The 25,861-nt window shown below is 38.0% G+C and overlaps 1 protein-coding gene across 2 annotated transcripts in view; it reads left to right on the forward strand.

The window, feature by feature from the left end:
- The window catches only part of GAK (cyclin G associated kinase), an 82,097-nt gene that overhangs the window by 14,854 nt on the left and 41,382 nt on the right, over positions 1 to 25,861 (forward strand). For both annotated transcript variants that reach the window (XM_026672993.2, XM_026672994.2), the window contains exons 2-11: positions 3,891 to 3,952; positions 8,390 to 8,449; positions 9,263 to 9,377; positions 10,779 to 10,921; positions 12,078 to 12,203; positions 15,891 to 15,980; positions 16,974 to 17,109; positions 17,597 to 17,709; positions 19,893 to 20,004; positions 22,305 to 22,428. In XM_026672993.2, coding sequence (XP_026528778.2) covers positions 3,891 to 3,952; positions 8,390 to 8,449; positions 9,263 to 9,377; positions 10,779 to 10,921; positions 12,078 to 12,203; positions 15,891 to 15,980; positions 16,974 to 17,109; positions 17,597 to 17,709; positions 19,893 to 20,004; positions 22,305 to 22,428 — 1,081 coding nt within the window. The remainder of the gene's footprint in view (positions 1 to 3,890; positions 3,953 to 8,389; positions 8,450 to 9,262; positions 9,378 to 10,778; positions 10,922 to 12,077; positions 12,204 to 15,890; positions 15,981 to 16,973; positions 17,110 to 17,596; positions 17,710 to 19,892; positions 20,005 to 22,304; positions 22,429 to 25,861) is intronic.

A 25,861-nucleotide genomic window follows, 5' to 3' on the forward strand; every position in this document is an offset into this window, starting at 1 on the left:
ATATATTTTAACCTATCTGTAAAGTTACATCATATTATTCTTTCTGTAGTCTATCTTGTCTAATCTGAGCTATAAATCACAAGTTCATCCCCCCTCTTTTTTATACAAAAAGTCCGTAAGAGGCTTCCAGTCACCTCTAAATTTAGATGTTTTTTCTCTAATCAAAGATGTCAGTGTATCCATTTTAGCAAAATCTGTCATCTCTCATTCCTTCATCTCTGTATATGTAGTAATCTCACATGATAATCACATGTTGAAATAACTTTCCATGTTTTTTTTACTATTTATCTATTAATCCTAAAAAATGTTCTGGCTTCAGTTGAATAATGATCTTTAAAATCCTCTGTATCAAAGTATGTATTTTATCCAAAACTATTTGGGAGCACGGTGGCTCACATGGTTAGGATGCTAAGTTGACTAGCAGCAAACCCGTGTTCAAGACCCAAGTGCTGCCGTGGGGCGAGGTGCTCCCATCCTTTTCTCCAGCTCCTGTCGGGGACATTAAATGAGGCCTCAGCTGAGCATTCCCCTGAGCAACAGTGCTGTCACCAGCTAATCTTTTCAACCCTGAAGCACCTTGATGCTCCCAATATGAGTGTGATGTGATGCTGCAAAATTATTTAGCTATTTTACATGGCCACCAAGCGTGATAAAATGCCCCTTTGTGTAGTTCACATTTCCAACATATGAGGGCTATCCACAAAATTGATTACGTTTTCGTCTGTAGCAAGAAGGGGCGGAGCTAGCACGTCCATCTTTGGTCTGTGCATGCGCCGCTCAGTCTGCATCTAGTCGTGCTAGTGGGAGGTTCGTATCGTTGCCCGTTATTTCACAGCAAACGTTTGAGGTTTGTGAGGTGCGATCAGTGATAAGGTTTTTGTTGGCGAAAAACCATAAACCGATTGAAATTTCCATCCTCGTAAGAAAAGCAATTCAGAACAAGCGTAGAGGAAAGTTAAGCTCAAAAATTTTGTTTTTGCATGACAATGCCCGACCACACACAGCAAATCGCACTCGAGAAGTCCTGAATGCTTTCAAGCGGGAGATTTTTCCTCATCCACCCTACAGCCCCGATCTTGCACCACGCGGTTGAATTTTATGACAATGGAATTACAAAGCTTGTTCACCGTTATGATAAGTGCCTCAATTTGTTCGGTGAATATGTTGAAAAGTAGTATTTAAGTGTCACTTTCAAGTGTATATAATAAATTTTTTTTCCTACACTTTGTTTTTTTTCTATGGCAAAATGTAATCTATTTTGTGGATAGCCCTCGTACATTTGAAATACTTTCATACATTCTAGATTATTTCTCTGGCATCATGTACCAAAGATAACTCATTTTATAAACATTCTTTTTGAGAGTGTAACACAATGTAAATTTCACCCTTTTTAACCATATATTTTCCCACTGATCCATTGGTATATTACAACCAACATTCTTAATCCACTTTATCATATACTCTTAACTTGTTCTTCCACTGCTTGAGATAGATAAAAATATATGTTTTATAAGTCCTTTTATCCATATTAAAACTTTCAGATGGCTGCCTGTTCTTGACCTTTTATTTATGATTTGTAAGTTGCCATTTGTGCCGGCACGCAAGCTGCAGGCAGACTTACCTCAATGTGCATGCGCGTGCCTCTCAGCTGATTTTCAGTTGGTTTGAGGCTTTTTTTGGCCTCCCAGAGGCTTGAGGAAAGCCTCTGTAGCCTGAAAAATAGGCCCGTTTCGTCACTTCCTGAAATGACAAAACGGGCCTATTTTTCAGGCTGCAGAGGCTTTCCTCAAGCCTCTGGGAGGCCGCAAAAGGCCTCAAACCAGCCAAAAATCATCTGGGAGGCGCAGGGCAGGTAAGAGGGCAGAGGGGGGGGGGATTGCGCACGCATGCGCAGGGGGCATTGCCTTCTGGGTGCTGGCACGCAAGCACATGCACAATTTTTGGCACAGGAGCCCAAAAAGGTTAGCCACTACTGCACTAGTCAATGCCTACATGGAAAGTAGAGGAACAAGGCAGCTGTTTTTCAGATGAAGCACAGTGTAATGAGGACTAACAGCTTGCAAAGGAACTACTCACACCTATGACTCAATGCCCTACGGTTTCCTGTTAAACTAGAAGCAATCTTTTTACAGAGAGCAATTTATTTCTCATCCAACCATTAAACAATCTGATTGGTTTCTGAGGGCGCAAATTGCGCACCTGTAATAACAAATGGCCCTACAGGTCTTGTCAGTCTTGTTTATGAACATATATAGGTTTCTCTAATCATAGCCTCTGTTGGTTATGCCTGGGGTGTCTTCTTTTTAAAGAATTGCAGACTCTCCGCGTAAAGTTGAGAGCTGGTTGTTTTGCCAAATCAGTAGCAAGCGATGTACTTAACTGTAGGCACAAAATAATGTTGCTACTGCATGGAGTTCTTATTGTGAATATAGCACACCATTCTATACACACAATGGTGCATATGCTCTCAATATCCAGAAAATGGCTAGTGGGTCATTGAACAGGATTAGGGGAGCCAGGGTTGGTCTTCTTGAACGTCTAAGAGGGCCTCAAACACTAGAAAACATACTGGTTAGTCATCCATATATCGAAATGAGGGTGCACAGTCTTTCAGCATAAGGACTGCACTAGGTCTGCACAGCATGTTTTGAATATTGCATGCTCGCAGCAAGTGTGGTCAGCAACCATGTGGTGGGGTTGCTTAAAACCTTCCGTTGGCCTCTTAACCCTTTTCTGGAGAACGTTTGGGTTTATATGCTGGATTGTTTTGCCAGTGATTATTTAGTACGTGTTTTACAGGTTGGCTCATAGTTGTGTGTCGAACAGTATATTTTGTTTTATGATGTTGACTTACTGGACATCCTTGGTGATTAATGGTAGCATTTAGTTGTTAGATTTATACTCTTTATTCCCTTTTATTCAGTGTCTTGATTGACACATGCAGGGCTTCTTCCTCACCACAATCATCAGGTAAGGTGAGCAAGAATGACTGGCCCCAAGTCACCCAAATAAGCTCCCTTAGCCGATGATGGGTTAGAACTTGGGGTCACCCTATTCCTAGCCCATTCCCTTAACCACTACAGCCATGCTGGCAGTATATAAATCTCATCAGTCAGTGCAATAATAAACCCTTCAATGAAGTTACTCCTCTCATTCTGGGAAACTTTAAAGGGCCACAAAAAGATGCTGGTTTGTTGTAATTGTACTTTAAAAAAAAAAAAAAAAAGATTTCAAGCTATGTTGCATATGACTCTGCTTGAAATCTTTTCTTTTAAGGTACTGTTAATAATGTCTACCATATGGCTTGAATTTTTTTTAAAAAAAGGTATAGTTAAGAATCTTTCCCCAGCGACGGCATGCTTAATACCTACATTTTGTTTTGATGCATCAGGGAATATGTTTCAATATGTTTCATAGGTGATCTGCCAAGCTTGTTTAGCTGTTGTTTTGCCCAAATTAATTAGGAAGACAGTTTTCCTCTCAACTGAGCACAGGCTGTGGAGGAGTTTGGGAAAAGCAAAGGGCATACTTGATCTTTGAAATGGGTGGTGGAGGGGAAGAAAGCTTTCAAAGTGGCCACACCTTAGAACAGGGGTGTCAAACTCATGGTGTCATGTTGTCATCACGTGACGTATCATGACTTTCCCCCCCTTCGCTAAACTGGGGCTGGGCGTGGCCAGCACGTGACGTATTTGGCCCATGGGCCGTGAGTTTGACACCCCTGCCATAGAATCTTCCCAATCTATAACTACTAGATTAGGTTAGGTGCTTATAGTTTTAGTCTGGCAAGATTCTGTCTATTAGGTGTAACCAAATAAGAATGGCCTCATTTGTGTTGTCTCTGGGGTTTTTGGGCCTGATAGTTTTTAATCATCTTGATTTCTTTTTAGGTGGCTTCGCTTTTGTATATGAAGCTCAGGATCTTGGAAGTGGGAAGGATTATGCTTTAAAGGTAATTAACTTATTTTGGGGGATTTTAATCCTCTGCTGTTTTGTTTATAGTTGACTTCATTGATGTAAATAGCAAATTCAGGTAGTCCTCAACTTAACAACCATTCATTTAGTGACCGTTCAAAATTACAACAGCACTGAAAAAAGTGACTTATGAACATTTTTCACACTTATGACCATTGCAGCCTCCCCATGATCAGACAATTTACATTCAGATGCTTTACAACTGGTTCATATTTATGATGGTTGCAGTGTCCCGAGGTCATGTGTTCATCATTGTGGCATTCTGACAAGCAAAGTTAGTGGGGAAACCAGGTTCACTTAACAATCATGTTGTTAATTTAACAACTGCAATGATTCACTTAACAAATGTGGCAAGAAAAGTTGTAAAATGGGGCAAAACTCACTTAACAAATTTCTCACTTATCAACATAAATTCTGGGCTGAATTGTGGTTGTAAGTTGAGGACTATCTGTATAGCAGTTAAGGGCAAATCTGTTCCAGAATTGACTAATTATTAATAAACATAAAATATGTGGCTTTGCTTCCAAATTCTAAGAATATGTTCTTGGTAATCTCTTTGACTATAATTTTTGCCCAATATGATGCCTTTCATATGTTTTGGAATGACAACTTCTGGAATTCCAGTATGTGACATAACATATTGGGAGGGATGTATAGACTGGAGGAGATTATCCACATAATATTTAGCTAACTATTTTCTGCTTCCCCATTTCCTAACACTATCCTGCTGTACCATCTCCATGTAAAAAGGCTTCCTAGATTTGTTTGTAAACATTCCCCCTATCCTATTCTTGATGTTCACTTTTCCTGGACTGTCTCAAATTACCTACCTGAAGGGAAAGCAATCTGTATAAGGTGGTCAGGAGAACAAGAATGATCCATAACATTTTAGGGGAAATATTTATTTTTGTTTATTCTGCCTGCCTAAGATGGCATACAGTGGGAATGGCCCTCAATTTATCTCCACAGCAAATTGGGAAGTAAGTAGGGCTGAGAGAGATCGACTCATCCAATTACCCAATAAGCTCCATTGTTCAGTGAGGACTAGAAGTTGGGTCTGCCTGTCTTCATCCAGTACTACTTCAGTACTCTGGACAATGTAAAATTATACACTGAGGAATGCCATTGTTAATTTCCATGTCCATATTTGCAAGCTTTGCTTAAAGCACACTCTTATGGTGATAAGAAAATCAATGTTATTGTACATAGTGCGTAAATTGTCACAATGCTGCATAAAGTCCAGAAAAACTGTATTTTATTAGAACATTAATCCTAAGGAGGAAATGAACCCATCCATTGGCCAGTTAACATATATCTAATCTTATGTTTGGTTTTTTTACTCTTCTTTCTTTCTGTAGTAACTTGTCCTGAAAGAGTTTTAGACACATAAAGTGCTGACGGTAATACAAGTATCACATAATAGACTTGACAGACAAATTCTAAGGAGAAGTGGAAAGAAAAAAGATTTAGTGTTTAATTCCCCAAATTTCTACAGCTTTCTCCCAGCCTTACACATTAACTTACTGGTTCAAGCATGTACTTTCTCAGTAACTTGAAGAAGAAATGCAGATAAATGGTGAATATATGAAAGCACTTCTTTCTTTCCATGCCCCTGGGATATTTTTCTCTCAAATGCCAGTTTTACACAAAATCATTGTGTTTCTTTCCATGCCCCTGGGATATTTTTCTCTCAAATGCCAGTTTTATACAAAATCATTGTGCTTTTCCATTTAATATAGCATGATTTTGCAAATTTCACTGAATAAGAAGAGAAACCTTCAAAGTGAGTTCTGATGGCATTGCCTTTTAATTTAGAAGAACCCAAAACTATTTATAATTGTTGTTAAAATAACAGTTGTGAACTATTTAACTGTTATTAAAATCCCATAGTGATGAATAGTGTAAATAATACTTGATAATATGCCGGCATAGGGTCAGAGGTGCTATTCTAAGCGTTAAAACAATAAATATTCTGTTCGTATCTTCTAATTTTGGAATCAAGTGTCAGACTAAACTCTTATTTGAGTAGGAGAGGAAAGCAAGAACGAACATGTTCTACATAGCAAAACTTCAGCTCTCAATTATTGGTTTGAGCAGGAGAGAAAAGCGAAAACGTATGTGTTATGCATAGCAAAACTAAGCTCTCAATTATTGGCTTGAGCAGGAGAGAAAATAAGAATGAATATATTCTACATAGCAAAAAGCAATCTGCGGCAAACCTGGATTCCTAGCTTAAAGTACCACACCCTATTTAGTGTTTATGAATGAAATGTTTTAAAAGCACTCAACATATGAGTGTACATATGTACATACACACACACCTGTTAGTCTTTGATTTATGACCAATTGTTCAGGGATCATTCAAAATTACCATGGGACATGATCTGTAGTCAAATTTATGGCTGCTGCAGCACCCCTGTGACCATGTGATCCCAATTGAAGTACTTCGTAATCCACCTGCCCTTATGAACAGCTGCAACTGCTCCCTACCTGCCTATCTTTCCTCCCCATCCCATCTTGCTGTGTCCTTTGTGCCTACTTCCCACCTGACTGGGTGGCCAGAGGCCTTGGGCCTGCTTCTTACCCTGCTAAGTATCACATCGTTAATTCTCCTCTCTGCCTCATCACACCTTGCTCCTTTGACCTCTTCTAAAATTTGTGCTTTCTAAAGAGAATTCTGTACTACACAGAAGTCACCTTGTGCTACCCTGGAAGTGGGTGCCATTTTGAAAGCTCCAGCAATTCCCAGATCACCTGCTTCCAGGATGTCCTGAGGCTGTATAAGAAGGCCATGCTGCATATCGGCTGATTTTCTTTTCGGAAGGCGATTCCTAAAGATCACGTTTCTGAAAGAGGACCCGGCTGATGTGACATGCATTCTTTTACATAGGCCGCCTTGTGCCATTCCAAAAATGGCTGTCATGGCATCTCTCCAAAGGGTACAATTTTCCAAATCACACGATTTGCAGGAAGGTTGTGTATCGCATTGGGCGGACTCTCTTTTGGAATGGTAATCTTTGGAGAAAGCAAGTGGAGCAAGCAGGATAGAGCCCAAGGAAGGGGCTGGTAACTATGCAAAGAGTGCTTCAAGGAATGGGAGAGACCATGCAAGGCCCTGAGTAGGACAGATGTGAACTTGCATGATGCTGCATTCCCAGGGCCTGTGCTCCCCTTAATGACTGCAACAGGGAAACACAGGATTGTGGCCATTAAACAATCATATGGGCATCTCTCTTAATGACCACAATGACTTATAACTATAATTCCAGGCTCAGTTGTGGTTGTAAATGGACGAATACTTGAAAAAAGTGTTTCATGAGAGCTGAACTTTGCCTCCCTCTGCTGAGTTCTGTTACAAAGGAATTGAGATCTCTTTCTAAGTAATATTAGATACCAGTAAAACAGCAAAATAGTCTTTCCTTGGTAGATTATCTTTAGTGATACAAATATTCTAAATAGAAATATTAACCAAATAATTTTTAAAAATATTTATATTTTTCTTTAAAATCCTATATGAATTTGTATCTAAGAAAGTATGTGTGAGTTTATGTGTGTGAATTTATGTGTGTATTTACTTCTTTTTCCTTTTCCTTTCGTCATTGGCTTAAGTTCTTTAGTATATATATATTTTTAATTTATATTATATATTTATTATTTATATTATATTTATTATATAATTTTTTTATTATAATTTAGCAAAGCTAAAAATACCAGGAAGAAGTATGGCATTAATGTTGTTCCTTAAAGCACCGTGTATGAATGTATAATATTGCTACCTGCATACTTAAGCCTGTCCTACTCAATAATCAGTAATAGAATCTAGTGACCACGTTTTAATTTCTGATAGCGAACAGTTTCATGTATTAAGATATTTTTAGCAATAACCCAGATGATTTTCAGTTGAAAATTGAGATTCCTGTGAATTGGCATAGTGAAGTCAGGATCCAACCAAAACTTGTGGAATAATCTCCATGCCTGATTTCATCTAAAGCTGGATGTCAGATGGCTAAGTGGATGGCACTTAGCACTTGTATACTGCTTCACAGTGCTTTACAGCCCTCTCCAAGTGGTTAACAGAGTCAGCATGTTGCCCCAACAGTCGGTGTCCCCATTTACCGACTTTGGAAGAACGGAAGCTGAGTCAACCTTGAGCTGGTCAGGATCGAACTCCAGGCTGCGGGTAGAATTACAATAATGCACTCTGAACACTGCATCACCTCAGCTTTTGGTGATATCAGTGATATGAGTGTATTGATCTTTGATTTACATACAAAGTTGTGTGAGCCGATAACTTGTTTTAATATAATTATAAGAGAAGGGTATAATTACTATTGTTTGGAAACAAAACAAACACACACAAAAAGGAAAAGAAATAAAAATGTTGTTCTTTGTAATCTCTTTATTTTCCTGGCAGAGATTATTGTCCAATGAAGAGGAAAAGAACAAAGCTATCATTCAAGAAGTTTGCTTCATGGTATCCTTTTAAAGAAAGGTGAAATCATATTTTGCTTGGACTATCAAATCCTGGTTTAATAAGTAAGGATACAAAAGTGGTTCCTTTGCTTCTTCCTCAGAGCAGAACTTCCATTTTATATTTAAACTAGAAATTATCTGAATGTCTTGCAAACAGCTCTGAAGTTGAAACCCGAGTTTATCTGTGGCTTAAATATCAGTTAAGTGTTGTGTTCCAGATGGTTTTGCTGCTCTTATGACAGGAGAAGCAGAGGAGACTTGCATAACAGAGGGCAGAACAGCTGATCTAAATGGGATCTTTGATTAAATATATGAAACAGCAAATTTGTTTGAAGTTATAGTTGCCTCAGAGAGCATATTAGTTCTACCTGCCTCCTAATCTGTGTAAATTATCCTTGTTTGAAACTCTTAGCTTTCTTTTGCCATATTAATCCAGGGTCTTAATATTGTTACATCGGAAATGCTTTCCTCTGTCCTTTTCTCTCTCCTGCTTTAAATTATGCATAGAATGTGATTGTGTTCAGCTGACTGTTAAAAGTTGACCCTACTGTTAACTGGATAAGCTCAATGTAAGCCATGCTTGACCGCATCGGAGGCAGAAAGTGCAGTTGCCAAACTTTGCCAATAGTGGCAGAATGCGGAATTCATTGAGTTTTCAACATCCTGGGCTGGGTCAGCACATGTTTCTGACCACGGGCTCTTGTTCAGAATTGGAATTATAATCCAATCGAGTAAACTAGTTCCGCTGCATGACTGCAAAGACATTTTCTAAATAAACGAGAAACTTTGAAACCTTAACAGTCACGTGATTCAGAAAAAACTATCTGGACACCCAAACATTGTCCAGTTCTGTTCTGCTGCCTCCATTGGAAAAGAAGAATCGGATACTGGGCAAGGAGAATTTCTTCTGCTCACAGAACTTTGTAAAGGTAAAGTTGCAATATTTTGGGGAATCACCTTGGCTTGACAGCCTCATTCACTGACTCAGCCAGGCTGGCTCTGTTGAGAAAAGACTCAGGCGATGTTTCTTAGAACAAAAACATTTAGTATCAGCAAAGGGTTCCAAGGGCTGCTCTGCACTTTGAGCAAAATACATTATCTGGAATTTGAAACTTAACTCCTCCCTTTTCATTTCTGACCTTTCTGTTTTAAGTAATATTTTAGAATGAAGAAAAACATTATTTTAAGTGTAGCAGTGGAATAACTGACTCTTCCCCACTTCAGGACTCTGAATTTTAATTAATGTTTTCATTGCAGATTAAAATTTTCTGACTAATTATTTGGTTTCATTAAGATTGAAGAATAAGTTTATCTCTTCCTTCCCCTCAGGGATGCTTCGTGAGTTGACACTTCCCTTTGTCCTAGTGCAGGGGTATCAAACTCACGTCGTCACGGTGGCGTCACGTGACGTATCAGGACTTTTTCCTCCTTTGCTAAACTGGGCATGGGCGTGGCTAGCGCATGACACATTCATCCCACGGGCCGGGAGTTTGATAGCCCTGTCCTAGTGCCAGACATGAAACAAACACAAAATTAAAATAGCTCTTTTTAAAAAAAATTCTGACCTGGGTACAAAGAAAAAAAGAAAAACTTTTAGAAATGATTTACATTTCAAAACCTGCCATTTTTCTAGCCAAAAGAACAACAGGCTACTGAACCAAAAAGTGTTCAGTATTTAGTCTTCCCTGTTTCCCCTTTGTTTATTAGATTTTTATCCTTTACTTTATAAGGGAATCAAAATGGCAAACATACCTGTTTTCCCTACAACAATCTGTGAGGTAGGTTGGGCTAAGAGAGAGAATGACTGGCCGAAAGCCCCCCACCAGGTGTTAAAGCCTAAGGTAGGACTGTTGGTTACTAGGTCAGCACCTTCACTACTACACCAAATCTCACTGCACCAAACCTTTCCAAAGGCTGAGTAATGATTGGAGTCTACTGCAGTACTTGCTTGCAGTCTAATTTCATAGAAAATAATGATAGAGTGTATTGAAGAAAAGAAGTATATAGCTGAGGTGTTGTTGATAGCTAGAGGATACATTTCAGGAGCCTTATCTCTCCCCTAGCAAAATCCCAGAGTACAGCTGGACTGATTCACACATTTTTCTCCTCCCTTTCTAATGATGCGTGAAGCAGCATACAATGTATTCACTTGGCATTAGCCAAGTCTCGGAATGAGCCCAAACACCAGAGCTTCAATTCTAATATTCGAATATACCAAGAAAGTAAAGGGATCTGGGGGCATTTATGGGGCCTCTGTTGGCTGTCATCAAAATTAGCATTCCTATTGCCTCTTCCATAATGTGTGTGATTCATGGATTTTATGTTCATAGGGCAGCTGGTGGAATTTTTAAAGAAAGTGGAATCTAAAGGCCCCCTCTCGTGCGATACAGTTTTGAAGATATTTTATCAGACTTGCCGTGCTGTGCAACATATGCACAAGCAGAAGCCCCCTATTATCCACAGAGATTTAAAGGTATGGAATCCGTGTTTTCTTTACTCCTTATGAGATTGAAGCAGTGATACTTTGAGTTAGGAATGACTTGAATTTGCCTGTCGTAGTCTGAAAAGTAAAGAGTAAAATGTCTAGGGTAGGTTGTCTGAGAATATGTTAGGGAAGATTAGGCTAGGTTCATTTTTCTTTGCTAAAAGTTTCCCCAAGCCTTGCCCCCTTTTTTTTTTTCATCAGCAACTTCAAAAGAGTTGAAATTTTAAAAAAATTTAAAAAGGGGAGGGGACAAAACCGTACACCCCTGTCTCAGAACTAAAAAGTGGGAAAACCCTGAGAATTGGTCTTATGTGTAAAGTTCACTGAGGAAAGAAAGCAGAACAGAGATGCAGGAGCTGACTACAGATAGTAAATGCCACCATTTTTTGTATAGCTTGTGAAGTTCCAAGGGATTTAAATTGCAATATAAATAATTATACTACAAATGACAAGTGGCCTCCTTTGTTCTTCTGATACTTTCTAATGTCCAGATTCCCAAGCATTCTGACCTCTTTCTGGAAGTTATCCTAGCATATTAGCAGAACCAGGCTGGAAAGCCAAGCTGGAAAAACAATTACCAGTATCTCTTGTTTGTTAACTTTATGTAGTGTTGGCCAGGACTGAAATCAGACCTGAATTTACTTTTTCCCCTTGATTGGATAGTGACTAGGTAGAAATCAATGCTTAAAGAGTTTTAGAACGAGATAAGTTTGTTTGTTTTTAGGAATTTAACTATTGATAGATGTCAGGTTAAAACATAAAAGAATTGTTTAGTGATGTTATGTTATTAAAATGACAGGAACGTTGCAGAGAATCATGGAACTATGGTGCTCTATATGTTGCATGGGGAATGAACAGTATATACATGTAGGTGAGAAGGTGTGAGGTCTTGAGTCCCATGGCTGAAGCATTTAAAATTACCTTGTTCTCAGTAAGTTTCCAAATGTTCTTTGGAGCACACTGTTTATGTACAAACAAGAACTGTAAAGACAGAACATTTGAATTTCAAAGCAGGCTATTGAACCTTAAAAAAGGGTTAGTTTAGTGAGAACTTTGATAATCTGAGCCTACCTTGGTGATGTGAACACAGATATGCATAAGGAGGGGCCTTTTTAATGTAAATGTGTGCAACTTGTCTCTGCAGATTGAAAATACGCTGATAAGTAATCAAGGAACAATTAAATTGTGTGATTTTGGTAGTGCAACAGTTGTGACACATTATCCTGATTATAGCTGGTCTGCACAAAGACGGGCAACTGTTGAAGATGAGGTAAGATGTCCAGCATTATATTTTATTTTCAACATGTTGTGTTCCCTTTTGAAAACAGTAAGGGTAAAGTTTTCCCCTGTCCAGTCGTGTCTACTCTATCTCCATGTCTTAGCTAAGGGAGACGGTGTTGTCTGAAGACATTTCCGTGGTTTTGTGGCAAGCAGTCAGGCTGAAGTGTACAGAATACAGCTAGCTTCCTGCTGAAGTGCTACCTATTTATCTACTCGCATTTGCATTGTTTTGAATTAGGTGGGCAGGAGCTGGGGTGAAGATGGGAGCTCACCCCGTCATGCAACGCTTGGGTCTTGAACCTGAGCTGTCAGCTTTCTACCTGACAAGATAAACGTCTTCAACCACTGAACCATTGCACCCCACATTTGAAAACCTTATTATATTGAAAATAATTCTTAGCTAAAAAAAATAGTTGCGTATCATTTATATGAGAATCTTACTTTTTTTTTTTTTTTAAACATCAAGCTATCTTCCATAGGTGTACATACAGTGTGCCGGTTGGTTTACAAATTGTTTTGTGCTTCCATTTCGTAGTCTTCAATTACAATTACATTACATATAATCTCATATTGTCAATCAAAAATTAAATACCTTAGTATCATTATTAATCAATCATTTGACTATACTTTTATTCATTCATGTTTTACAAGATAACCATAATTTACTTAATTTATTTTATAACAGTTCATATTATCATCCCTAATCTATCCTAAAATCATTTTGTAGTTATAATAAGAAAGAAGTACATCTTTATATATTTATTATTTTCTAAAAATCTACATATTTTATTACTGTATTTTATTATCTAACCATTGATAGAAAAGATCCCAAATTTTATAAAATTGTTTATCCTCTTGTTCTCTAATTTCAAATGTCAATCTACTCATTTCAGCACATTCCAATATTTTCTTAATGATTTCCTCCTGTGATGGTATTTTCTCATTTTTCCAGTTTTTAGCAAATACAATCCTAGCCGCTGTTAATACATTTACAATCAGATATTTCAAGTCTTTACTATATATTTCAGGTAAAATTCCCAATAAAAATATCTCTGGTTTCAAATCTATATGTTTTTTTGTCATTTTTTCCAACCACATGTGGATGTTAGTCCAGTATTTTTTAGCATCTGCACAAGTCCACCACATATGGTAATATGAGCCAGGTGTCTGATGACATTTCCAACATTTTTTGGATTTATTCTTGAACATTTTTGCTATTCTTGTCGAGGGGAAAATGCCACCTGTAAAACATCTTATACAAATTTTCTTTATAAGCTGTTGACATTGTCATTTTATAATTTTGAGGCCACAGTTTTTGCCATTTCTCTAAATCAATCCCATATCCAAAATTCTTCCCCCAAGCAATCATAGTTTCTTTAACTTGTTCTTCTAGTTTAATTTCTAATAGATATCCATACAGTTTTTTAATCACTTTTTCATCAGTACCTGTCAAAATCTTATCTAAGTCAGTCAGTTTATCATAGAAACCTTCTGTTTTAGAATCTTTATCATACCTTGAATGTATTTGCGCATATGAAAACCAATTCATCTTTATACCTTGTTCCTCTAGTTTTTGCATAGATTTAAGTTCACCCTTTTCATTCAGTATTTCACCATATCTAACTGTTTGTTCCTTTTTGTATATTATAGGATACGAGAATGCTTCAGTAGTCGATAACCAGACTGGAATTTTCAAATAACATTGTCTTTTAATCTTCTCCCAGTTTAACCACAGAGACTCTCGTATATAATGTCTTCTAAAATACCCCTGTGTTTTAGTTCCTTTGTACCATAAAAAAGCATGCCACCCCAACAACAAATCATGTCCTTCTAATGTCAACAATCTAGTATTTCTTAGTGTTATATATTCCTTAACCCACATCAGATTTGTAGCTTGGTAGTACAATTCCCAATTAGGCAAACTAAACCCTCCTCTAATTCTAGCATCTTGCAAAAGTTTTAACTTTATTCTCGCTTTCTTACCTTGCCATATATATTTCAACACAATTTTATTTAAATCTTCAAAGTAGTCTTTTCCAAGCCTAATTGGAATTGTTTGAAACAAATATAAAATTCTGGGTAATATATTCATCTTGATTGTTGAAATTCTCCCTATTAGTGACAGTTGTAAATTTTCCCATTTCAGCAAATCTAGCGCTATCTGCTGTTTAAGTTTAATATAATTATTCTCTTTTAATGTACTACATCTTGCTGTCAAATATATCCCCAAGTACTTGATCTTATTCGTGACCTGAATTTTCAATAGGTCTGCCAGTTCTTCCTTTTGTCTTAATAGCATATTCTTTGTCAAAATCTTTGTCTTATCTTTATTTATTTTCAAACCAGCCACCTTTCCATATGTCTCTATCTTTTCTATCAATTTTGATGCTGTTTCTAAAGGGTCTTCTAAAATGAAAACCAGATCATCCGCAAATGCTTGCAGCTTAAATTCTTCCTTTTTGATTTTCATTCCTTTTATATTCTTTTCATCTCTAATATTTCTGTTTAACACTTCCAAAGTTAACACAAACAACAAAGGTGATAGTGGGCACCCGTGTCTTGTTCGAGAACCTTACTTTTGTTGGTTTTATTCATTGGTCTTTTCAAGGAGTTTCCAGCATTTAGGTGGCTTAGCTTCATTTGCTACTGAGTATTGCATTGTTTGAAATTCTAGTCTCTGAACCATGCTATTAAACACTGTGCTTTTTTGTTTCATTTATGCTTACCTAGCAAAACAGATGGATATATTCCACTTGAATAAACTCTGTGCCAAAACTCCATGCTGGGTTTTCAAGATGTATTCCCAGCCAAGCTGCATCTATTGTCCTCCCTTTGTACAGTTCTGTTTCTGAGAACAGCTTTTCAAAGAATTTGTCTATTTCTGGCAAGGGCTGATAGAAAAAGAACAGGAAATTGAAGTTAGGAACAGGAGTTGCAGAGGGGAAAATCTAAAGAGTTTTGGATAGAGCTGAACGTCATTTTCCTTATCATTAGAGTGTTTGCCACATCCTTGTAAAAAACTGCTCAAACATATAGGAGTGTGTATAGAAGTTCTACTTCCCTACAATTCCCATCGTCTCTTCTTTGATTCTTTAGTTGAGCAATTTGTGAAGAGTCACATAACCCACTTTGATGTAGAGCTCTCTGTTGCCTACAGGGAGAGTTACATAATCCCTTTTCAGCTGAAGACTGTGTGCGGCTAAAACTTTTGCCCTGAGTCAGGATAAAAGCTAAACCAATTTAATTTACTTGGAGAGATGGAGAGCACCAAGATGTACCTCTGGTTTAACTGTGATATTTTTTTGTCCAGAGTATCTGCACTACCACAGAATTATAGCTCTTTCTCAAAAGGCTTGATTACTACAGCCTAGGTAACTTTTCTCCAAAGACTATAGGAAAGTTGCTTGTTTTGTGAGATGGGTGGCTAGATAAATTAGACAAATAAATAAAATCATTGAACATAACCAACTAAAGAGTTTTACTATATGTTATACGAGTAAGCTCTTTGGTCTTGCAAATGGATCTGCTTGCTGTAAAAGCTAGGATAGCTTACGAAAAGGTTGAATGTTAAACAGCATAAGGCCGAATTTTTAATGAATAAGTGATTTTGTTGAGGAAAAAATGTATATGTATATATTTGTGGATTAACTATAAATCTCTTATTTTGTGTATACAGGTCACAAGGAACACTACGCCAATGTATAGAACTCCTGAAATTATAGATTTATATTCAAACTTTCCAATTGATGAAAAGCAAGATATATGGGTATGCACTTTCTTTCTGCATAGGTAGATTTCGGGGTAGTGATTTGTCCCTATTGATTAGGTTTTCTCATTTATTGAGAGTGGTTCTCCTTCTTTCTCTGATAGACGCCATCAGGTAGTTAATACTAATCTGTTACCATGTCTTACCACCATTCAATGTGGATGTTAAAACTAAAATAAAGAGCTGCAAAATCTAAAATTGGTATCTCAAAGAAAGAAAGAAAGAAAGAAAGAAAGAAAGAAAGAAAGAAAGAAAGAAAGAAAGAAAGAAAGAAAGCCCAATAGTGCGATGGAAGTAACTTGGGAAGTAAGATGTTTAATTAAAAGTCTCCCTAGGAAGCACCAACATGAAATTGTCAAGAAAAGGAAAATACAGGATATAAGGGTGACAAGATTTTGTCTTAGGGTCAGCTGAAAATATTCTGATAGAAGAGAATATAAGTATTCCATGAAAAGATTCCATAAACAAAACTTTATTCAACCATAATATCACATACCTATACACAAAAAGACTACCTCACATGATAAAGTTCCTCTCACAGCTACCACAATATCTTCTTTTTGATAATCTAAAGCTACGAAGAAAGTTATCTGAAAAATCTGAAAACTCAAAAAGCAGAGGATAAAAAGAGGGGCTCTTATGTGCTTTGGCTCCTTTGACAGTCCATTTCCTATGTAGGCCTTAACAATTGCCTATAAAACACAATGGTCCCAATAGTTGATTTACTAATTCTTTCAAAAGACTCCAAAACACAGTAACTTTTTAGAAAGCAGTATCCTATTTTTAGGCACCTGTTAGATAATCACGCTTGTTGATGAAGCACTTAAATCTCTTATCAGACACTGAATTGTCTGTCAAATCAGCTCAAAATCTGAAACAATAACAACTTACTTAAAAGGAAGAATAGTCATTGTTACAATTGATTTGGCTAAGCCTTGAATTATTTAGTCTTGTTCAGTTTCTTTTCATTAACTCTTTGTTATTTTCATGCAGGCCTTGGGTTGTATCCTCTACTTGTTGTGCTTTAGGCAACACCCATTTGAAGATGGAGCTAAGCTTCGAATAGTCAATGGAAAATACTCCATCCCACAGAATGACACAAAATATACCGTGTTTCATGATCTTATACGTAAGTTTCAGACAAGGACACCAAATACCTGGAAAGGTGGCATGAAAAGGAGGGGAGCTGATGATTTTGTAGAGAATGTTATGGTTTCCTTTTAAACTCATGAATGCATTTGAGTTCTGTACCTACAAATTTATGTGAAAGGCTCTCTACCTCAGCTATTTCAACCTGCTACTTGACAAAGTCTTGGACACACAGTCTTACCATTCCTGCTTCTCAGTGTCCATGTTAGAGAGCAGTTATGGGAGCCATTAGAAGTACAACCCATTTGAAGAAGATAGTCTAGGAAGAGCTGGCCTACTCTTAATCAGGAAGAAGACCAGTACATGTAATAAGATTATCTTTTTATTGTTTCAGTATAGCTTAAATGTGTGGGTTCATTCTAGCTACTTCTAAGTGCTAGCATTTCAAAGTTACATCATAGCAATGATCACAAGTCCTATTGGCAAATTTTTAACATATGCTGATCTCTTTTTTGCATTGTCTTTAGGTTCTGCTTTGAGGGTGAACCCAGAAGAGAGGTTGTCCATCACTGAGCTTGTCAATCAACTGCAGGAGATTGCAGCTGCTAGAAATGTGAACCCAAAGTCTCCTATCACAGAGGTAATAAATCCTGTTTGGTGAAACCAGTTCCCTGCTATTGGCAGCACTTAGCCTAACTTTAGTTGACCAAAAAACCCCCAAACCTGGATAGATTTGGACCTGGTTAAAAGTCAGATGGTAGAACCCAAGGAACCCCAGCAGGATAGGTATGATTAGGAGAAAACCTGTATCAAATCAAACATTTACCGTATTTGCCGGCGTATAAGATGACTTTTTGCCCTGAAAAACATGCCTCCAAGTGGGGGGTCGTCTTATACGCCGGGAGGACTCCGACTCCCACTTCGAGCTTGAGTTGCAGCCGGGAGGGAGGCTGGGGGGGAGCGGTGTGTGTGTGTGTGTGTGTGTATGTGTGTGTGGCGGGTGTCACTGCGCCACGCGCTGCGCAACCTTTCCCCTCTTCCTTCCTTAGCGGTGTGGGGAGGAGAGGATTCGAAGATCCTCACGTGCGGCGTACTTTTCTTTTTCTTTTTTTCTTTTTGCACGCAGGTTTTGCATGCGGGCGGCTGTAGGTTAAGGATGGGGAGCCCCGGGTGGGTTATCAGGTTTTACGGTGCTTCCAACATGTGCGAACGGTGGGAGAGCGGAGAAGAGAGCGAGCGCGCCCGCTGTGTGAAATCCTGCCGTCAAAGCAACACTGGGGGAGGCAGGGTATAAATTTACCAGGTTAATGTAGCAATGGTGATTAATGCCCAGAACATTGTTTGCGGGTATTGGGGTGTGTGTGTGTGTGGTGGTGGTGGTGAGGAGAGGTTGTCCTTTGAATGCGGAAAAGTAGGTGTGACCTTGTGTAGGAAAATAAAGAGATCCTTTTAGCGTGTTTGGCTTCTTTGCCTCCCCTCGTTCGTTTTGGACGTGGAGATAATGGCCTTCGGGCAGGAGGGGAAGAAAGCGGTAGCTGGATCATTTCAAATTTCACTTACTCTCCTGCCTCACTTCAATATGTCTGAGCGACTCCAGATACTGGAAGACTTTTGAATGAAAGTGTTACCTCCATTTTTTTTTTTTAAAGAGGGCCACTTGGGGAAAAAAAAAGATTCTAAGGAATTCCTTGTTTCTTGATTAAAGAGAAGGCATTGAATATACTGTTCCTTGGCAGTCTTTTCAGTGTCCGGGTTTTGGTGTGTGTGTGTGTGTGTGTGTGAGAGAGAGAGAGAGAGAGAGATCAGCTGTATTGAGAAGAGAACGTTTCCTGTGTTCTCATTTTATTTACAACATATTTTACGCTTAATGGTAAGCAATGAAAAATATTTTTAAAACTCATTTCTAAACTCCATAGCTATTTGCATATTCTTGGTTCAAAATTGGATTAGCTCATTTCAAAATTGTCCAAAGCAGAAAAGTGCGTCAAAAAAAAAAAAAAAGTGCAAAAGTGGAAGGTGTGTGGAAGAGGGGTAGTCTTATACGGCGAGTATATAACAAACTCTATATTTTGAGTGGAAATGTTGGGGGTCGTCTTATACGCCCAGTCGTCTTATACGCCGGCAAATACGGTATTTCTGCCAAGAAAATGTCATGGATGCATCCATGAAGTCATCAGGAATTGAACTTGATGTTTAGCTTTAGTAAAGCTTATGGCAGCGGCAGCAGCAGCCATGTTTTAAAATCTAGGCAGCACCTTTTTTAGCTATCCTCTGTAGTAAGAAGAACAAGGAAATAATCTGACAATGTAATTGGATGGGACAGAATCAGTGGCCAGCTTTTGGTATTATTTGTAGGATTGCAAAATGTTGAGTATAGATGATGTCATTTTAGGGGGCTGTTGGGAACTGCAGAAGAGATAAATACAACGATTGGCTTTTGGGAATGGGAATTGTATAATTCCTCCCCAAATCATCCATTTATTCTGCTCTTTTTCTGTTCCTCTGGGCTATGTTTTCAAAGGTGAAGGAGAAAAGACAGTTGATGGTGATGATAGAGCAGACTATATAAGTCAGTCCTCCGTTTTTAATAATTTGGCTTAGTGTTTTTCCACATTAATTAGATTATTGCTTCTTGAATGCTTCATTTAGAGCTTTATATTAAAATCAAAATTTGCGGCGATCCTTGCATTCTATTTTTACAACCAACCAAACCTATTTAAAGTGACTCAATATTACATTTTTTTAGTGCAGATGGGCTGTGGGTGGGGAAGAGTAGGAGAATATTTGTGTTCACTCCTGCTGTGATGCTTTTTTCCCCCGCAGCTTCTTGAACAAAATGGGGGCTACGGGAATTATGCACAGCCTAAGACATCTTCAGCCTTGGTGCCACAGAACTCAAAACCTGCTGGTCAGCTTAACAATATATACAATGCAGGTATGATGCTTAATGGAATTTTCTTTGTGTACTATCCCAATTCTTACTTTTAGTGTTTCTGGCATCTTTCTTATGTAGCCTTTCTTACAGTATTTGACCATCTCAATTCTTATTTATTTTAGTATTCCTATTAATCTTTGGAGTTAGTTAATTAGTAGGAGTGAGTTAGTAGGTGCTGGAGAAGACTCCTGCGAGTCCCTTGGACTGCAAGGCGATCAAACAGGTGAGTACTAGAGGAGATCAACCCTGACTGCCCTCTAAAAGGCCAGATCCTGAAGATGAAATTCAAAATACTTGGGTCACCTAATGAAAAGGAAGGACTCACTGGAGAAGAGCCTAATGCTGGGAAAGATTGAGGGCAATAGAAGAAGGGGACGACAGAGAATGAGGTGGCTGGTTGGAGTCACTGAAGCAGTAGGTGTGAGCTTACATGGACTCAAGATGGTAGAGGACAGGAAGGCCTGGAGGAACATTGTCCATGGGTTGTCCATGGACATGACTTCACAACTAACAATAACAACTAATCTTTTAAGTTTAGAGTTTAAAATGTTTCCCCAAACTTAGAAGTCCTGGTAAGAAATAGTAATTAAGCTTTGAACTGAGTGATGAATTCTTACCTTCTCATATTGATAAAGTCATATTTGCAGTAAAGGCATTAGATTAGGGGACCCAATTCATTGTTTATGCTCAGCCATGGATGCTGACTGGGTAAGCCAGTCACTCTCTCCCACACCAAACTTCTCCAAAGAGAAAAAAGGAAGAGGAAGCATTATGAATCTCACCTTGAGCTTCTAAATGAAAGTGGAATATAAATTTAACACACTTTCATGTTTGGAACAAACCATGGAATCATAACAAACCACAGTAGTTTGGAATGTTGGAGTAAAAGGGCGGGGGGAAGTGATTCTGCTTGAGGTAGAAAATTCAGTCTGATTTTACAGTTATCCTTCTCTGATGAAGATGTAAAAATCACATGTAGGTTTTTGAATATTTGTTGGCAGTATGAATTTGAGAAATGATTCCTGGAACACAAACAATATTAAAAAGGAAAGAAAAACTCTGAATTGCATGTTTCCTGACTTGCAAGCAAAACATGGGAACTATAGACTGATTTCTATGTATTTGTGCCCTAATGGACCTTCAGAATAATTACATTATAATTAGGAATATATTATTTATACTAAATATATCTGACTGCATTTTACATAGTACCACTACTCTTTGGTATCTTTACACTCCTTCCATGGAGTGGATGATATGCATACTTAAACAACAGAACACCTTAAACAGTAGGAAATATATGTATGAATTTGTGAATTATAATCACTTCACTGGATCAGATGTACTTTCTGATATAGAGCTTAGTTAAATAGTACATCAATATTGACACCGGAGTCTAAAATCCAATAGTGTCTGCAGATGAAATGAGTGAAATTTTATGAAGTTAGTTGAAATGCCATAGTTGTAACAAATGCCAACGGAAGGTTGGTTCTCTAATTCTGGAGGTTTTTTAACAGACCCTGCACAGCTACCTTTAATGGATGGTTGAGTTAGTTTTTCTGCACATTGCACAGCAGGGGTCTCTAATCTATGGGCTGTGGCACACTATTGGGTCATGAGGGGTTTGCAACCGGGCTGTGGAAACAGTCGGCGAGCATGCATGCACATTCTCACTTGCATGAGTAGCGGGCGAGCATGTGTGCGCATGCTCCATTTGTGTGAAATGCATGCCATTTGCGGAAATGGAGCTGTGTGCATGTGCTTGCTGGCCGCTTGCATGAACCATCTTCCCCACCCCCACTCCCTGTCCACAAAGCCGGAAACATTGGGGAACTCTGCTGTGGAGGGTTGCACTAGATGGTATTTCCTTCTCATTGTGTAGTCCTACCATTCTGTGAGCATTTAAAGCATACAGCAGTCCTCTGATCCCTGAAGGTAATAGCAGCTGGCTGCCATCTGAAATTGAATGCTTTGTTTATTGCATCTAATAGTTTTGCAGGACTGTATTTGCTTCAGAATGTGTGGTCTGTCTTAGAAGAGGGAGCGTTTGCTGCTTTTCTGTTAAATTATTACAGTTGGCCGCTCTTTGTGTAGAAAAATATTGCCTTAATTAAAAGGCACAGATTAAGGTAATAATACATAAATAAAGATGCCAGCTAAAATGCCCTGCTGAATTTGTTTTTAAATGGAAATACAATTTAATGCAATTTCTAATGGAAATGTAAGTCTGTTTAGAGGAAAGAATAATGACGATTGCCTGCCTCAGGTTATAATGCTGTGGGTTTTTTTTTGGCTTTTAGGGCTGATAGTGGCAGAATGTGACCAGACTGCTGGTGGATTTTTTGATATCCTTCGAGGTGGGACTGAAAGATTTTTCACAAATATCAAGGATACATCTTCAAAAGTTATTCAGTCTGTAGCCAAGTAAGTAGAAATGTGGCTGTATTGATATTTCTATTCACTGTGTTGCAGTTCACCATTCTCAGAGCAAAGGGCATTTTATGTAGTACCATTATTTTTCTTTGGGAGTTTTTACTTTATAAGTTACAAGCCATTTACAGTCTTGTGGACAGGAACGCTAGGAATTCTACTAAGATCAAGTGATGAATCTCTGATCTGAACCCTATCCTTTCCCATTCTTGATTGAGAGAATATAATTGTTCCTTAGTCAGATTAAATATCAGAAATATTGATATTGGGGAAAAAATTGGGATTGTAATTCGGAAAAATCATATGGACAAAATGACCCTTATTCACTAAAGAAATAAAAATAATATAATAAAGTTCTAAAAGTCAGGTCTCATATGCAACTTAATTTAATTTGTTTAAACTTATTTATTTGTAGTTCAGTACCAAGACAATAAATTTTAAAATACCATACCCCACTAAACTCAAGCCCTATAGATAATTTATTGTTTAAATTACATTTATTGTTCAAATTGTTTGCAAATTTGCTTATAAGTACTTCCTTATTCACTTGACACATGATCTTTGAACATTCCTAAATACGGTAACATTTTTTGATGACGTGTAGCATGGCACAAAGGCAACATAATCAGATAATCAATAAGAGTCCCTTTATTAGCTCCAACTTTGCCCCCAATGTCCTGGTTACCTTCTGGCTGGAGAAAAACTCCCCCAGGAACAGCCTTTGACTGCAGAGAATCAAGTCCAAAGCGTGGTCAACAAAAACTGTAACTATAAGTCCAATCAAGACAAAATGAGGTAATTAGTTCAGCAGGGCAGGAGCAAGAATTCCAGATGTGAAGGCACAGCAGTAACTCAACATGGTTGGGAAGACTCCAGGAACACAGATAAGCAAAGTCAACACACGATAAACTCACTTTTGCTACCAGCAGCTGCCGCATTCAGCATGCATTAAAAAAAAACTTTCTTCCCAGCTGTGGCTAATGAAGGGAATCAGGGCCCTTTCCTCCCCCGTAAGCCATGCAACCCATGTTGCTCTCTTCTCTGTTCCTCCCTGTGTGCCCTAGGATGAAGAGGGGGTGGGCCTAGATCTTCCCCTGAACTCCCTCTCCCTTGTTCTACCTCTCCCCTGCTCTTCCCAGCCGGACTTTGCCCTTCCCCAGTTGCCTTCACAGCCAACGGAGCCACACTCCTACGTCCCTGTCAGCTGTTCGGCTTCCTCCTCGGATTCAGACTCCAACAGGGGCATGACACATTTTCTCTGAAAAAGAATTAATAAGACATACTGTAATTGGTCTATGGGGCTTGACTTTTCGGACATCCTGTGTGTATGTGTGGTTTGCCCATTAATATAGTGACCATAGTCTCTTGATTTTTTAAATTTTGTTTTATTTATATCCCTCCTGTATTATTTTTACAAGTAACTCTAGGCAGTGGACATATTGTTATTTTCCCCACAACAGCAATCCTGTGAGATTGGTTAGACTGAGAGAGAGCAGCTGGCTCAAAGTCACCCAGCTGACTTTCATGACGAAGACATGATTTGAATTCACGGTCTCTTGCTTTCTAAGTCTAGTGCCTTAACCACTGGACCAAACTGATTTAGTGAAGGATAAACCTGAAAAAGAGACAAATCTGAAAGAGGTTCATAAGGATTTTTTTAAAAACGGTGTTTGTACTGTAACTTCGCTTTACAAAGAAAATTTCAAGAGCAAAACCAAGAAAATAAAAATTAAATGAAATAAATCTTGAGGGCAACTTTCTGAAATAAAGGATCACTGTACCTATCAGTCACTATATCATTTCTGTATTGTTCTGTCACTAATTCTTCAGTAGACTTGAAAGAAAGTGGTAACTTTATGTTATTGCTAAGAAAGCCCAGGAATGTTAGATCTTGAAGCAGAATTGCTGTAGTGTATATTTCAAATGTGGCCTTTCCTTTGAATAGTTTAAAAAAAAAAAACACCAGAAAATAAGCCAAAATCTGCCCCCGCAAAGACTAAATTTTAGATTAAGAAAAAGAGTGACTTCCCATTCATTAAATATGTGCAAATTTTGGCAGCAACAGTCAGATGATACAGGTTACTCTCCTTGAATTTCATAATCTGGAAAAAATTAAAACATTTTTTCTTGTATATTACATTACTTTTTTCCAATTACAATTGAATGCTTTTTTTAAAAAAAATGATTTCTCGTGTGTCAGTTGTTTTTACTGCATGTTTAACTGTCATTTTGGAACCATCCTTAATGCTTAAAACCAGTTAAAGAGACTTTAAACTAGTACACCTAATTTACATCTGAAAAACAACTAGAGTCCCGTCAAATCATTCCTGTATGCATTGTAAATTACATCACCTGGTTTGTTCAAAGTGGCAGGAATATGAGGAATTATAGCTGAGAATTGCTGAAAACAGGCCTGTCAAGCTTTTCAGTTAGAATCATTTCTCAGCCACTAAAGCTATGGAATCATACTGTGAGGCTCAGTATAACATCATTAATGGTCCCAAACACTCATTTATTCAGTGGAGCTATGCTTCCTTTCTAATCTAGTTTTGGATCTAGCTCACGTGTTAGATGTTAGATAAGACAGTAGTCCTCAAGGGTTGCTCTGTTCTGTGTCGCCTTAGCAACTCATAGTTTCTAAATCATGTGAGGCTGCGTCAATCATTTCATTCTTTCAGTTATTGTCATGAGAAGAAGTGTGGGCATGGGAACAGAGAGTTCAGAGTGACCCATGTGATGTTTGCTTCCCCTAAAATGCCAAGATGGGATGGGGAGTAATGAGATGGATTTGCATATATATTTTTTTTAGGTCTACAGGATTAAGCTACCTTACTAGCATGAGAAGCAAGCCTGCTTTTTTGCTTTTGTTTTATTGCAATATTTTTTAATACAATAGCTGGTGTACAAGTGAAATTGAATTAATTGAATCTGTGATTGTGTTAGACTGTTTCCTCCTAAAGCAGAGGAAGATGTTTACCGACACTTTTGTACGTGCTCTAGATCAGAATTTTCATGGGAGGGAGGGAGAGGAGGAGGTGAGTTAGGCACATTTGAGATTTCGAATACCTGTAATGGTTGCCATGGTAAATCTGGCCAATCACAGAACCCTCGTATGACAGGACATAAACAAACTCCAGGATTGGAATTACTCACTGTTTTATTTTCTAACTCTGACCGGAGGAACTGTAAGTTATGTTTACAGTGATTTGCTTTGCTACATGCTAATTTATCATTCTTTTTTTTAATGAAGGGCAAAGAACTGGACAAAAGGCTGAACAAGTTATAGGTGGCACATTGTCACTCATTGATCTTAGATAGCATATTGGGGACTAGGTTTTAGACCAAAGTTTCTGTGATCTGTAGATCATTGATGCTGCTACAAATAATTGAAGGAAGAAAGATTATATTCTAATAACATATTCTTGAA

Source organism: Notechis scutatus, chromosome 2 (genome assembly GCF_049901735.1).
Source record: "Notechis scutatus isolate UNSWTSFEM ecotype Mainland chromosome 2, rNotScu1.2, whole genome shotgun sequence".
In the NCBI taxonomy this organism is placed as follows: domain Eukaryota; kingdom Metazoa; phylum Chordata; class Lepidosauria; order Squamata; family Elapidae; genus Notechis; species Notechis scutatus.